Genomic DNA, 15,892 nt, shown 5'->3' with positions numbered 1-15,892 from the left:
TCCCACAGACGCTCCAATGTTCATCACCAGACAGCCTGTAATACTAACAACCTCCGTCAGCGTCTTTGTCTCTAACACTTGTTGTTAAACTGCTTTTCTGTATTTTCCCTAAAAAGACACCTACCATAATGTAACAATGACACTGTCGCGGTGCGTAACCTCAAGCTTTCACATATTACAAACTGTGGTATGTCTCGTGCTTTGTCGAAGCTTGAGGTGGCATGAAATGGCATAACCGTTATTACAACATTAAAAATGAAGCCTCCCATATAATTGTCTCCTCATTAGCCAGCAGGCTCTAGAATCTTTTGAGTTATGCTAATTTAATTAAAGTTGTGGCTGGAAAGTCTGTACAGTGCATTGAGAATTGCATAACATCATTGGTTATAAAATCATTGGAAGTCCCTTGTCTATTTTAATGAGAAGGTTTTATGTGTTTATGAGGCAATGCTGCAGAGGACTACTTTATGTCATATGCCATGGGCCAAATTATGTTAGCTGTCTTTTATAATTGATTTGTATTGCATTGAGTTGGGGACATTGTAATGGTTGCGTTGTTTGGCACAACACAGGAGGTGCATGTTGCTGTATTCAGGTGCTCTTTGTAGCATAGCTGTTGTGTTTCTGTGCATTTCTGAAATGTTGATATTCTTTCACTTTGGTTCAGTTTCCAACACTTATTACAGTCATAAACGCTGTATCCAAACATCACGGTGTTCTTTACAGAACATATGAAAAGAGCTGATCAAGCAGGGAGCCACAGAGTCAAACATCATACTCGCATAAACCGCTAATTCAGTCTTATGCATTTATAGAAACTAATAACCACCTGATACATTTGAAGGGAATTAACTGTAGAAAGAACACAACCATCTCGTGCATTTTGTCATTACTTCGTAGGTATCATTATTTATCATTTCATTTACTGTTATAAAACAATTGGCCATCATGTATTAGAACAGATATAATAATGTGTCCTGTGTTTTAATGAGTTTATTATTTAGCTGTGGTTAAAATGCTGTCTTTCCTGACTGAAGTAGAAGTGTTAATTGGATGTAAATAAATGTTATCTAGGAGAAATAGGAGCCACATAAAATGTGACAATTTGCCGCTGACGTTGACTAAAACAGTTAAAGCAAATATAAATATGTATTCCTTCAACCGTAGCATCTCGCAGGCCGAATCAGTTTGTTTTACTCTACACAGTATCTAAGGGAATTGTACTGTGTAGTTATTTAAAGTGAATGCGTTTATTTCTTTGCCTTTTTATCTGACACACAAACAGGTGTTAGCCATCTAACGGGTGCTTCTCTCCCGTCTCCTCAGATCTGACTTTGATGTGTTCCCACCATTAAGGAATGAAGTAAGTCACCCATGTGCAGTTCAGAGGGTCACAGCAGTCCCACTTCAGCGCACCTCTGTTAAGGACCCCTCTGGTGGCTACACCGCCGATTCACAGGACATGTACGGCAGTGCCAGAGCTGTAGGCCATATAGAGAGCAGCCCCGCACGGTCCCCGCGCCTGCCAAGGTCCCCCAGACTGGGCCATCGGAGGGCCAACAGCGGGGGCGGGGGTGGTGCGGGGGGGAAGACGCTCTCCATGGAGAACATCCAGTCACTCAACGCTGCCTATGCCACTTCGGGGCCCATGTACCTGAGCGACCACGAGGGCGTGGGCTCCACTGCCACCTACCCAAAAGGCACTATGACTCTGGGTCGGGCCACCAGCCGGGCCATGTACGGGGGCCGCGTCACAGCCATGGGCAGCAGTCCAAACATCGCTTCAGTGGGGCTTCCCCATGGTGACCTTCTGTCTTACAGTGACCTGGGCTCCCTCTCCATGCTACACCACCACCCCCACCACCACCAGGGGGTGCCCTCTGCACTGCTGCGGCAGGCGGTGCGGGGCAGTGGTGGGGAGCTGCTGGAGATGCAGGTCCAGTTCAGGGACATGCTGAGGGAGAATGAGCTGCTGCGCCGGGAGCTTGACCTGAAGGACAGTAAGTTGGGATCTTCCACGAACAGCATCAAAAGCTTCTGGAGTCCTGAGCTGAAGAAGGAGAGGATCATGAGGAAAGAAGAGGCGGCTCGCACATCAATCCTTAAAGAGCAGATGAGAGTCAATCATGAGGAGAACCAGGTGAGACCGTCCCTCTCAACTGTCATAATCCACTCATGACTGCAGTGAATTTTAGTTTGCTACTCAGCTGTCTTTCTATTGTCTTCTTTGATCTGTGCGTCTCTGCTTTCACCATTCACTTCTCTGCAATAGACCGCTGTCATCCTCGGTCCGGGAGTTCAAGAGAATTAATGCAGTCCGTGATGTTTGCGGTACTTGTTGAAACCTTTCTGGAGAGAGGTCTTTGTGCACATAAATATTTAACACGCACTCTCCTCGCATAGAACTCCAGTACAGAATCAATGACGGAGAGATCGCTTGAGCCAAATACAAAAAAAACTTTTATCTAGTTTTTGAAACACAAGCTAATATGCTGAGCATCGTGCCTTGTATGAAATCATCTTATAATCCATAATTCTGACAATGAAAACTTGCTCTTAGTTGTTTAATGATTAACTGAAAAGAAACAATGATACTGCCAACTGGTGAATTGTAACTTCTGCATGCAATCTGGCCACAACGTTGATTATAGTTTGGCTTGAAAGGTTTTTATCAGATTGGCATAAGAGTGTGACATGTCAAAATATGTTTTGCTTGCTTCAATGTGGGGGTTTAGTCATGGCCCAGTTAAATCAGTAAGTGACAAGAGTAGGCACAAGACCCAGAGACACATGTCAAGTATGCTTAAAAACTCTTTGTCTTAATCTATCGCTCTCCTCCCAGTTCTACTGTCTTTCCTTCACTTACTCTGACTGTGATCATCTCTCGCTGTCTACCTCTGTTAATCTGGCCTTCACCATCTTCAAGTAAACAACAGTCTGTTTTTCATCACTAAATTGCCCCGCGCATAAAGTCAAGTGAAAATAAGGTTCTCACAATGGAAATAACGCAGATATAAAATCAGCCAATCATCACTTGCTGCACTTGCTTTCAGTATGAGAATATAGTTCTTCTCTGTCACCAGACAGAACCATGGTTCAGTTTGATATGTCAGCTGCAGCACACACTGAGGTAGATTATGGAATAGGTCAGCGTTTTGCTTGACTAACTAGATTGAGCTCTACAGCGTTCTGTGTTTTGAGGCGGTTCTGTTGCGTGATGCAGCTGATTGTACCACACTTTGAGCAACGTAAAGGCCGAGTTTAGCCGGCAGTATGTGGTCTTCCTGCCGGTCTGTCTGCGTTTCGCTCTGTCTGGTTGAGTGATGCCGTCAGACACTGAGCAGCCAGTTGAGCAGGCCGCTCATTACTCTACACTGTCTCTTCACCCTTCAAGGTCACAGTAGGTGACCATTAATAACAGAGACCCGTCTTGTCGTTGTGCATGTCTGCTTGTATTCTTGTGTATGAACATTCCCTTTTCTAGTCGTTTGTGGCTTACCTGATTTGACTGGAGGTTGAAGAGGCTGCCGTTTGCCACCTCATCCCTGAAGCAGTGTCGTGCTGCTGAAGGGAAGGGTGTCGAGCACTCTGCCTCACAGTTCTACCTGCTGGTGATTCCTAGAGGGGAGCCGCTTGTACTCAGATTCTTTTATGTCGTTATGATTCATGAAAATGTGTAGGGACAGTGTTTAAGAGGAGAATGTGCCTGTTCAAGATAAACCATGCATTGCCACTGACAGGGCCCGAGCCATTCATCATTTCATTTATTCCTTATTCATCACACAACGTGAATCCTTGTATATATTTTTAGTTTGGCGTCACACACTGTAGGAGCTGAATGTGTCCGGCAGAATATAAAAGCTGTACAGTGTGGGCTTTCATGCCTTTGTGCTCGATACAAAGAGAGGACTTTTTCTATTCCCAGCCTTGTCCGTCAGTGTTCGCTCTGAATGATATTTATGTCCCTCCTATTTGGGTTCATTAATGAAGTATGTCGGCTAATAAAAGGGGGATGTGCCTTGTTGCTATAATTGGTCTTTTCTATCTTGATTTCTGGGCTGTGACGCGTTCTTACGTAGGTGTGCGTATACTTAACGGTGGGATGGTTTGAGAGGCTGACTGAGGAGCAAATTGCCTCATTAATAATGGAGTAATTTCAGGCCAATCATTAAATCTGTCTTATGGCACTTTTTACAATTGCATCAGGTGCCTCGGGCTTCTATTAGCTTGAGCAAATACCATGCATTATTAATTTTGTGAAAGATAAGACCTTGGAATGTGTGCTTCATTTGAAACAAGGAAAAGCATTTGTTCATCAGTTTGTCTTTCCTTTGTTTTGTGAAGCACTGACTCCACTGTGAGTGAAATACCAACCGTAGCCTGCAGAGCTTTAATCAACACGGTCGATGGTCATGATTAGAGGTAGTCATTAGTGTAGGACTGTTTTGTGAGGCACATTTTGAATCTACTATGCAAATGGTTCAGGCTGCTATATATATATATATATACGGCTGATCCATTTGACTTGAATTCAGCAGAATGTTCTGTCGTGCTGAAGCTGGACAAGATCTGCTGGAGGCAAGTGTGTGAGCGAGAGCGGACCATATCTGACTGAGTCATGACCACTGCTGCTCAGCCACCCAGTCAGCCTTCATCAACGCAATCCCCAAAATGGAGGCTGAGCTTCCCGTATCACACTGCTCTGTCCGTGCATGGATGGATACCTTGCCTCAGAGTCAAACATGACATTTTATTTGTATTCCTTACTGTGAGCTAGCGATTGGTACGTGCGACTGAGCACTAAAAGTGTGATGAACATGTGGTCAGGGTGGGGCCGTTGTGTCTCAGTAAAGTGTCAGGGGTTGGGTCTACTTTGAGCACCTTGTGGATAAATGTGCATGTGGATGCACATACAGTATGTGTGTACCGTACAGTCTGTGGTGTGCATGTGGGCGGGGATGTTTGTGATGAGAGGCTTCTTCCCTTTGTTGTGCCAGCTGGTAATGTGTGTGTGCTGAGGTTTAGTCATCACCACCAGTCTGTATTTTTTTGTGGGAGAGGTTTAGTCATTTGCACATATGATTCATATGTATGGTGATGCAGCAGGTGTGCAGCCCACACAGTACGTTGACTTGATATTAAGCTCTCTTCAGTTGGTGGCAAACAAGCTTGCAGCATCAGTATTGATCTTTTCGGCGATGTCATGACAAGGGGAGCTCAAGTGAGCACAGGAAGTATCATGTGAAACGTCTAAAGAGCTAATGGATATTTTTTTACTAATTGCAGGGTTGGCAGTTTGATCCCCGTTCCTCAAGTCCACATGTCGACAATGCGTTAAAGCTAGATTTTACTGCTCTTTGACATCTTATAGGCAAAATGAACAAATTAGACATGCTAACTGTGTTTGTGTTTTGTAACAAGTACACAAGCTATGCAGGAATGATGGATAAAAGAAATGATTGTGAAACCAAAGTGTTCTAAGAAAAAGAGTATGTATACGTGTTCCTGATGGCTAACTGTATCTTGTGTAGCTGTGTGTCTTTATGTCTATACCTCTATCTGATGTTAGCAGTATCACATTCCACATGAATGTGTGTAGCAGCTCATTAAGGATCATTGTCCTTGTTGTTCCTCTGCTCTGCATGGCTTGGAGCTTTGAGTGACTCTCCACTTTCCCACATTGGGATGCCCACTGCGACGTGCTTTCATGAACTCAAATAGGAAAAAAAAAAAGGTTGCTTGAACCAAAGGGTGTTTACCCCAAACATTATTTTGAATCCATACTTGCGTGAGAGTGGTTTTGTAATTTGAAAGGTGTTGATTGGCAAACATGGCTGTAGATGAAAGTCGGCCTTTATATCTATTTGAATGGTATATTGATTGGCTGAACTGCTAGGCTGGCTGTCTGGTTCTCATGCAACATTTCCAGTGAAATTACACAGCGTCTGGGTAATGATGAAGTGAGGTTGTATATCACTGAGTGTTTTGCATCCGTGTGAAGGGAAAGATTAAATAAATAGTATTAAATCACGTAGCTGTGATTCACAGAGCACATGCCAGAGCCTAACAGATGTGTTGTTGTGTGTGTGCAGCCTGTATTGTCCTCTTACAGCTGATGACATATAGGTTGCTGTCCCACTTCCGTAACGCTGTTGGATTCTCGGAAAAAAATATACAGAGCGTCTATTTTCATCATTTAGCAATAGTTAGCTAGTCGACAGGCTTTTTGACAGAAAGATTTACAGTAGTAGAATTTTTCTGTTTATTTATTATTATTTTCAGTTTTTTTCAGTTTTGTTTGGTTAGGTTTAGTTGACAAAACTACCTGGTGAGGTTTAGAATAAATATACAAGGCGTACAGTAGGCAACATATGCAGTGTGCTTGTCTCTGCCATGCTAATGTGTACACCCAGGTGTAAATCGCCACGAAATACATCAAAATGAATGCTGAAGAACCATAGATATTGACTTTTTTATGCCAATGCGTTCTTCTTGTTGAATATTGCCGCCAATGTTACCCACAATGCAGTTCAGACACAGGTCTGTTATGCTAGTTGTAGCTAATGTAAACAGACTTTATGTGTAAAGTGAGTGCAGTTCCCCTTTTGAAGAAAAAGTATACTTTCCTTAGATACTGTATGTATACTCAAAGTGCATGGTGGTCTTTTTTGGTGTAAAATTTAACAGTAAGACTCATTATCATCCGTGTTATTGGTGGGGCTTAGAGTGCCATCTTTTACAGACCTTATGCTGTAAATACTAGTCAATACTTGTGTGTGTGCACCTAATATTACCCTTCACAGTGACACTTAATTAAAGGAAGCATAACTGGGCAGTGATCAGTAAACAAGAATATGAATATGAATGAAATATATTAAATGCTCCTCTGCGCACTGGATGAACTCTTATAAATACTATAAAGAAAATATATTTCAGAATTCAGTGTTACTTAAGTCTGCATTCAGAGCGCTCTCTACCTTACTTTCAGCTGAGTGGACATGAATAAATGCCACGTCTGCTGGCATGGCTGTGGGTGTAATTCTATATTGTCAGACATCACGACATACAACATTGAGATTAGGGATGCAGTGAGCAGTAGGTTGCTCTGACTCAGCGCCTTGGAGCTGTCGTCCATCTGTCGGATACAAACTCCCACTCTCTCTTAACACACACACACACACACACACACATACAGGAGACGCATATAGCTGCTCTCGCCTGTGCAGCCTGGTAAAAGACTTGAATATCACCAGCATAAGTATCTATCTACAGAGTAGTTTTGAGTTAATGTGTTACATGTCCACCACTTTGGTCCAGACTGACAGCAATCAATGGATGAATTGCCAGGAAATTCAGTCTAGATATTCATGGTCCTCAGAGGATGAAACCTAGTGACTTTGGGAATCTCCAGACTTTCCCTCCAGCACGACATTTATGGTTTTGACAGAAATTTCTCAACAATTATTGGATGGATTATCTAGAAATTTGGTAAAGACTTTCATATTTCCTTTAGGATCAGGTACTTTGATGAACCCTGACTTTTTTTGTATATCGCCATCATCCGGTCAAATTTCAAATTTATCCAGTTATTTAGTTTATCACCAAATACCTGCGATACTAATGACATTCCCTTTAGCTGCAGCTTTGTGTCTGTTGCTAACTAGAAAACATTATGCTTACCTGCTAAACTAATATTGTGAACATAGTAAACATTATATCTGCAAAAGATCAGTATCTGCAGTATGAAAGCACTGCTGTGCAGAACACAGAGCAGCTAACCTGTAGACTCTTAGTCGTGTTAATTTAACATTTTGCTCCACATGATAAAACACTACAGTATACTTGGGTATGTGTAATTAGCCGACATCTGCACATATAGCTTTTACAATTTTGAGAGGGGTTTTGGGGGGAAATTGAAAGAATTTTCCAATTTCTTGTCTATTGCAACTCTCAGAAGGAATTTGTGTTCCTGCACAAAAGGATTTATGACAGGCAGTTACCCCCGGCTGCCCCATGTGTCACTTAGAAAGGGGAGCACTGTAGCTGAACATCTCTCCTTCACTCTGTGAAAGCTCTGGAAGCTGTTTTTCAGGTTACGCTGCAAAAGAAAAGCCTTCTCTTGAGTCACGGTGACCACAACGCCAATATCCGCTGAGTCATGACTGACTCAGAGGAACTGGGACAGTTTTTTTCTGCTGTAGATGTCGGAAGGAAAGGCCATACAGTCTTTTTAAACCACAGTGCAATTATGCACTGGAATCGCTGCAGTTTAGTTCCAAGACAGCAGGTTATTGATCAGGACAGAGAGAGGGGTACGGATGAGGACGGGAGAGGGACCAGTGTCAGGTGAGATTAGAGAGAGAGAAGATATGAGGAGAGAGAAAAGGGTTGTTTTAACAGTTTGAATATTCAATGGATTTAGCACAAGTAGGGTAGCAGCAGGCCAATATTTGCAGCAGCCTATTCTATACTTTTTTACAGTATGTATGTTTTTTTCTATACACTTTCTATATATTATCATAAGGACTATTCCACATGTATGAGGAATATAGCTGTTGTATTGAAACTTGTTTATCAGTAAAAAACAAAGGGAGGTTTGACAGTGTATAGACCCGTTCTTTATTGTGACAGTAGGAGTGACAGAAGGTAAATGAGCGAGAGTACACTCAGTGTGAAATTGAGAAGTTAAGACATATTAAGTGGTTTCTGTTGCCGGCCCAAATGGCACTGACTCTCGGAAGTGAGTGTGACCAGAACTGTTGATGATGGCAGCAGTCCTGCAGTCAGCAGAACAATTCATCAGCTCCTCTATCTAATACAAACACTGCCCCCTGATGGTTTGAGGAGCACATGTGTACACTATCCTGTACAGTCTCAGGGCATTGGAAGAAGGCGTATGGCTGCCCTCCATCCTGTCTGTTCTGTACTGAGGAAGAGAGCCAACAAGATATGTTAGAGCGATGGAAAAACAGATTCAGTTTTTTACTTTGGTATTCGTCCTTTAGTTATGTTCAAGATTAATGTGCTGCTGTTTTATCCTGCGGCGTTAATAGCATCAATAAATCAGAGCTGCAACTGATGACTGTTTTATTTATGGATTCATCTCACGATTCTGTTCTCGACTAATTGTTTGGTCTGTAAATGACAGAATTTACAAATATTTATGTTTGAGAAGCTGCAATCAGAAAATGCATTTTTAAGCATTCTTGCTTGAAAGTTACTTACATTTTTAATCAGTTCTAAAAGTAGTGGCCGATTTATTAACTAGCTAATGAATCTGACTAGTAAATTAATTTAGTATTTGTTTGTGATCGAGCTATTATTTTTCTTACACATACAGGATGTTTGGCGGTGAGATACAGTATGTGCATTATAAAGTACAGGAATATCAGCAAGTTATAGTCTTATGAAGCCCAAAGAAAAATAAATGTGACTTGGAAATTATTTATGACAGAATAAAACCGCACCAAACCAAGTTATTAATGTCAATGCCGTTTAAAACTTTATCTTCATCATTTTCCAGAAAGGTAATCTCAACAAGTAATATTTTTCCTGTGTGTATATTGTGACTATAATTAGTTGTGACTGAGGGCTGAAGGATGATTTCGAGACAGCTGGACAGACTGATGGGTGTCTTTCATTTAAAATCTCTGGCTGGTTTGTGTTGATCATCCGTCTCTGTTGCATCATGCTCTGACGCTCTGACGCTCTGTTTTTACCATGCATTTGTTTTTCTGTTCATTCTGCCCATGCTCTGCAGCTGCTGGATGCCAGGAGAACCAAGGTTTGTCCCTATGTTTGCACCACGTGTTGTGTGCACAACATAGAGTCACCTTCAGTGTGGCGTGTATTTTCACCTGGCAATCCCTTTGTGCCATTACAACCTCCTCTCCTTCGAACCTCTGAAAGGAAGTGAACTCCTTGTGAACCCTCATATGTTCCCCTATAAACTATAAACTTCCAAGAGTGATAAGTTTGTTCAATTGTGTCAATCCGAATGTGTGTGGTGCTCCTTCCCCCTGCGGTACCACAAACCCTACAACCTCAGACTGCCTGTAAAGTGGGTTTAACAATCTGCTTGCTCTCCTCTAAATCCTGATTGGGCCATTTTCTGAACATAGATTGATCTCTCTCTGGAGATATCTGCTGGAAGGAAATGTCAACAGACAAGACCAAGCCTGAGTCAATCTGTGACAGAAACTCGGCCCCAATAGTGTTCCCATGAACCCAGAACCAACACCCCTGCACACAAAGTAATATAGTAGGCTTAATAGTGTGTGTTCTTATTTGTATTTGATCCTGGACACTCAAAAACAAGTACGCGTTTTTCCAACACATTACTGTGCCTACTCTATAGTGCAAACCAACTATAGGTTCTGTTGTGGTGTCTGTTTATTCATCTAAAATGTTTGACTCCTTGTCCACCAATGATAACGGCTCAATAATATAACCATATGCGTACAGTATTTACCAGATGCCACCGCTGAGATTTGAATCGCAGTATTTGTATCCAGGCTGACTGTCAGAGAGCAAAGACCTCTGCTGCACTGCAGGGAAGCATCTTCAGCTGTGATAAGCACGCTAACAACCTCATTAATTCTGTCTAAAACAGAGCAACCTAATAAATTAATAGGTTTGACAGCTGTGATTTATTGTAAGCCATAATATATATATATGACTCCAAAGGATTCAAATTTGATCCTTTTTCCAGAATGGATAAAAAAAATCCCATGAAAAAATAGTTTACAGTCTATTTGCTCCTAAGGAGTGGGACGTTCCCCCTGTTTGACCTGCTGTAGCATTTCTCCACAGAACCGCGTGCACAAGCATTTTAGAAATGTGTTTATATGTGTCTACCCTCATGTGTAGTGTTGCCATGAAAAACTTTGCTTTGCGTTTATTCCTGAAATGAATTTCAATACACAGACTCTCTTTCAGCATCTCCAGATGACTATCCAGGCTCTTCAGGACGAGGTGCGCACACAACGAGACCTGAACCACCTGCTGCAGCAGGAGGGCATCAACCGCTCCGACCACTACACCACCATCGAGCTGACGGAGGAGAACTTCCGTCGGCTGCAGGCCGAACACGACAGGCAGGCCAAGGAGCTCTTCTTGCTGAGAAAGACACTTGAGGAGATGGAGCTGAGGATCGAGACCCAGAAACAGACACTCGGAGCAAGGGACGAGTCCATTAAGAAGCTGCTGGAGATGCTGCAGAGCAAAGGGCTGCCCCCGGGGCCGGGCAGGGCGGCTGAGGAGGAGGAGCACGAGAGAGCTCGGCGCATCGCTGAGGCGGAGGCCCAGCTCGGACACCTGGAGGTCATTCTGGATCAGAAGGACAAGGAGAACATCCATCTGCGAGAGGTAGTCTATGACCAGGGTTGTGTTGATATTAATTACATTAATTAGATTCACTGTACAAGGCTGAACATTTACAGTTTGTTGTCACTAGAGGGCAGTGCCGAGTCTCTCATAATCAACGTGCTCTATTCTACAGCTCCTATTGTAGCGTGTCGATTATGTAATGGAGAAAGTGAAAACTGCAGAACACATTAGTTGCATTAAACGTTTTGCATGTATAAAAGACAAACTTTAAATGCATTTTTAGTGTTTACATTTTTCTTTTGACTATTTTAGTCATATAATCCAGCTTTCAGTAGAGTTTACATTATGTTCTGCTGTTCTTTTCTAAAAGGAACTACACAGAAGAAATCAGCTGCATCAGGATCCAGGCAAAACCAAGGCCCTGCAGACCATCATAGAGATGAAAGTAAGAACCTGACTCATGATATACAGCCTGACTGTAACCACAGCAGCAGTCACCATTAGAAAGAACATCTTTAAATATCCTCAAAATATCGTTAGGGTTATTAATATGTTGTTTATTATTTTATCCAGCTAGAATCTTTTTACTGTGAAGGTTCCTCCAACTATGGCTGTATACAAACAAACAAGCTAACCATGAATGGTCTGTCTAAAGCCAGATGTTGAAAGACAGATGTTTCTCTATATGTGTTTGGTTGTATTATGTAAACTGCTGCATGTCTAAACAGATCTGGTGTGTGTTCTACTAAATCTATTGTCGTCATTGTGATCATCAGCAGCTGAGTCAATAGTAGACACATCTCTCTATCTCTCTCTCACACACAGACACCCAGACACACTGTGCATGTGCTCACAAAGCAGTCGTGTAAACATTAACAATCAATATTACTGTTCAACATTACAGCTGTCGTTGCTGGAGAGGTGCAGCAGCAGCCAGTCATGCCAAGCTGCATCACACTTGTTTCATGACAAGCAATGGCATATTTAGCATCAATAATGAAACAACACAGACTGCAGGTTCATTATTTCAGCTTCACTTTGTGCAGAGCTTTGTTTTACGTTTTCCCTCAACGTTTTTGAAGACACAGAAATATGCAAAGCTGAATTACAGCTAAATGTTTGACAAATGATGCACGAGATATTTAGAATTTTCTATTTGATGTAAGCTGGCTGTCCAGGTCTTAAAAGTGCATCTTTGATTTGAATAATTCACTTAAAATATAACGAGAGAAAGAATATGTATGTAATGTTTGATGTAACTTTAAAGCTTAAGGGGAAACGTAAGGGTCATTTAAATATTGGGACAAACATTCATATTACATAAAAGATATTTAAGAAGATGGACTGCAGTTTTAGAGATCACCATCGATCACCATCGAGTGTGGTTGCCTTCAGCTCAAGCAAATGAAATTTGACATATATATTGCATTCTTTCAAACTGATGCAGCTGTAATATGCAAATATGATTTTATAAAAATGTCTATTCAGATGAACACTTGTTGTGCGGCTGAGCTGTACCAGTGTTGTACCGCTGTAGACTCCACCAGCCTCACTGCAGAGGCCTAACATCACTTCCTCAAAATAAATCATGACATCATCGCTGAGCTGACACAGCCCCTCTCACTCGGCTGGATCGGCACTGTGTGTGCAGGCCCCAGCCTTCACCCAACGCGGTCATGTGACATCTGTGCTCTGGGATCTTGTTGATTTGCATACAGAGCGAGGGAAGACCCGCCTCTTCCTCCTCCTGTGCTGTGCAGGAAGACCCTGCATCTCTCCCCTCTCCTCACTCCCTCTTGCTGTGTTGGTGCTGATGCTGAAGCACGAATAATCCTCCCTCCCCGTCTCCCCTTCATCCCTCCCGCCCTCTCCTCCTCACTCACCAGAAGCAGTGCACGGTATATAGCCTGCCTGCTGCTACCATGGAAACAGGTGTGGTTGTTTATGACAGCGAGAGGCCAGTATGCAGGGAGATAGATAGGACGAGAGACACACAGAGGCAGGGAAAGAGAGATAAAGAGCAAGATTTACTGACCAGGTCGATGTGCCAGTGGATGGAATAAAATCTCCCTCCTTTGAAGGTACGGTGTCTATCTATTGCAGCGACGTTAGTTCATTGATGTTCGTCTCGTAACAGAGAGACTGAGGTGAGATGCAGCGGCAGTGCGAAGTAGATGTACATGTGCAGTGTTCATGCATTAACTCCTGAGATCCTTCGCGGATAGTCCATCGTTCCTCACTACGATACATTTCCCATGTTCCTCTGCAGCGGGCTGTGACTGACCCCGCTAACAGCCACAAGTTCAGAAGTTCAGAGCCACGAGGAGGAAAGAAGGAGAGACACAAAAAGAGAGAAAGGAACAAGGTTGCTCTATGCTCTGCTGGCGAGGGAGATGGACCATGGCTAATCTTAAAGACGTTGTATTATTTATTTAAAAAGCCGTGAAGCTAAAGCTGCACTCACAGTCGCAGTCCAGAGACTGGATTCTGCATTGATCTGCAAGCAACTACAGCAAAAGCTACAGCTTGTTACTTTTCTTCCTCACGTTTCTCTCCAGTCCTGGCTGATCTCTCCGTGCTGGATGTGTGCTCAATATTTCCCAATGGTGATTACTCCTCTGAGCGGCTGCAAGGAGCTGGGTGGAAAGCTTCTGATTTCACCGACAGATACTGCAGTTGCTCTCAGCCACACCAAAGAGCTTCTTCCAGTCTCTCTTTATCGTGCTCCATCTTTCTTTCTCACTCCCTCTGTCTTTTAGTCTCTATATCTTTTTTTTAGTTTTTGTCAATTTTTAGTCTGTTCTGGACTCTCGTATCGATTTCAGTTTCATTTGCATCGTAGAACTGAAAAAAGACATGCCAGTCTGGGTTTTGAGGTGTGTCTCCTCTGCATGTTTGTGTGCAGGACACCAAAATTGCTTCTCTGGAGCGCAACATTCGAGATCTGGAGGATGAGATTCAAATGCTGAAGGCGAACGGCTTACTGAACACAGAGGACAGAGAAGAGGAGATCAAACAGATGGAGGTCTACAAGAACCACTCTAAGTTTATGAAGGCCAAGGTACCGTCTGCACTATGCATGAAATACAGATCCTGTTAAAAATGTGGCTGGAAAAACGAACACGATTGAGTCGTTCGGGATGCAGAGAGAGCTGTGCCGATAGGAGAATGCTAAATTAAGCTGATGTGTCTCTGCTTTAGCATTCAGTGTCATCAGCAAAGTGTCCTGTTGGCAACTATCTGAGGGATGCTTCTTTGCTGTTTTTTTTAATTAATTTTTTTAAAGAGCTCAGTGTCAAGAATACCAAAAAAGGCTAAATCAGCAAGCGCATGCTTTGGCATAAAGAAATACTTATCATTTCTTCCTTCCGCACGTATAAAAGCCTGTTACTTTATTATTACGCTGTCAACAGACAATTGTGACTTACATTATGTTCAAAGAATGAAGCACGCCCGCCAAGTGATAGGTTCGTTTTTATTAAACAGACTTTACCTGCTTTGGTTTTCAGATCAGTGTTTTTATCCGCCCACTCCCCATGAAGACATGATGACTTGTGTTATATTAGTTAGAGCCACACTGTCAACACACCAGCCGAGCTACCGGAAATCTGTGATCGTATCAAGGTGCATGTGTCTGCCGTTCTCTGAGGCTCATATGTCTCTCCGGAGCTTTGACTCCGTGTTTACATACCGCTCCTCACATCAGTCGACCGGGCGTAGACCTGCCACAGTTTTGTTGTTCTATTTTTAGACGTCTCTTCATTAATCATGAATAGAGATGATGTATAATATATGATGAATGCAGGGGAGTTAGTCCCAAATGCATTTTTAATGGGAAAATGCATTGATGAAAATAGCAATAGCTGTACACGCACACATGCACACGCTGTGATGGTATAACATTACAATGCTCATATATAGTGCTCATGTAAATGGTTGTTTCACGTGTCTGTAGATTGACCAGCTGAAGCAGGAGTTGTCAAAGAAGGAGTCGGAGCTGCTGGCTCTGCAGACAAAACTAGAGACCCTCAACAACCAGAACTCCGACTGCAAACAGCATATCGAGGTGCTAAAAGAGTCTCTCACTGCCAAGGAGCAACGTGCTGCCATCCTTCAAACAGAGGTAATGGAAGTTGTTTGTTCACATACATTAAATCAACCTAACAATACACTGCCTCACAAACAAACATTATCATACTCCAATCCAAACTGAGCAAATAATAGGCTTGCCCCGAGCCCGAGGCTTATTACGGGAAATCATATCAGCAATTTATTTACTTTGGGACTAACTTACTGTGACTCAAGGCACCACCAAAGAAACGTAATGCACAGTGTACTGTCCCAGCACATCTAATAAACATTGAAAACATCAAATAGCTGCACTAATACATAAATTACTGTGGAAGCATTACGGTAACTGTGATGCACAAACTGAAAATCATCACCACATTAATAAATACCTGCTCAGCACCCGTGTTCCTTTGCAATTGTATGTAGATTAAGTTTAATACTTAAAAGATTATTGTATTGTAAGCACACTCACTGCTAGGACTGCCCCCCTTAG

The 15,892-nt window shown here is 42.6% G+C and overlaps 1 protein-coding gene across 1 annotated transcript in view; it reads left to right on the top strand.

The window, feature by feature from the left end:
• The first annotated feature begins 1,462 nt into the window (after positions 1 to 1,462).
• erc2 (ELKS/RAB6-interacting/CAST family member 2) overlaps positions 1,463 to 15,892 on the top strand; it is a 28,908-nt gene continuing 14,478 nt past the window's right edge. The window contains exons 1-5 of the mRNA XM_076111158.1: positions 1,463 to 2,140; positions 10,939 to 11,367; positions 11,699 to 11,773; positions 14,234 to 14,389; positions 15,284 to 15,451. Of these exons, the coding sequence (XP_075967273.1) occupies positions 1,463 to 2,140; positions 10,939 to 11,367; positions 11,699 to 11,773; positions 14,234 to 14,389; positions 15,284 to 15,451 (1,506 nt within the window). The remainder of the gene's footprint in view (positions 2,141 to 10,938; positions 11,368 to 11,698; positions 11,774 to 14,233; positions 14,390 to 15,283; positions 15,452 to 15,892) is intronic.

This window comes from Anarhichas minor, unplaced genomic scaffold (assembly GCF_050575085.1).
Source record: "Anarhichas minor isolate MPS153535 unplaced genomic scaffold, ASM5057508v1 ptg000043l, whole genome shotgun sequence".
Classification (NCBI taxonomy): domain Eukaryota; kingdom Metazoa; phylum Chordata; class Actinopteri; order Perciformes; family Anarhichadidae; genus Anarhichas; species Anarhichas minor.
The sequence above is the reverse complement of the archived record's forward strand: the minus strand, read 5'-3'. Positions and strand labels throughout refer to the sequence as shown.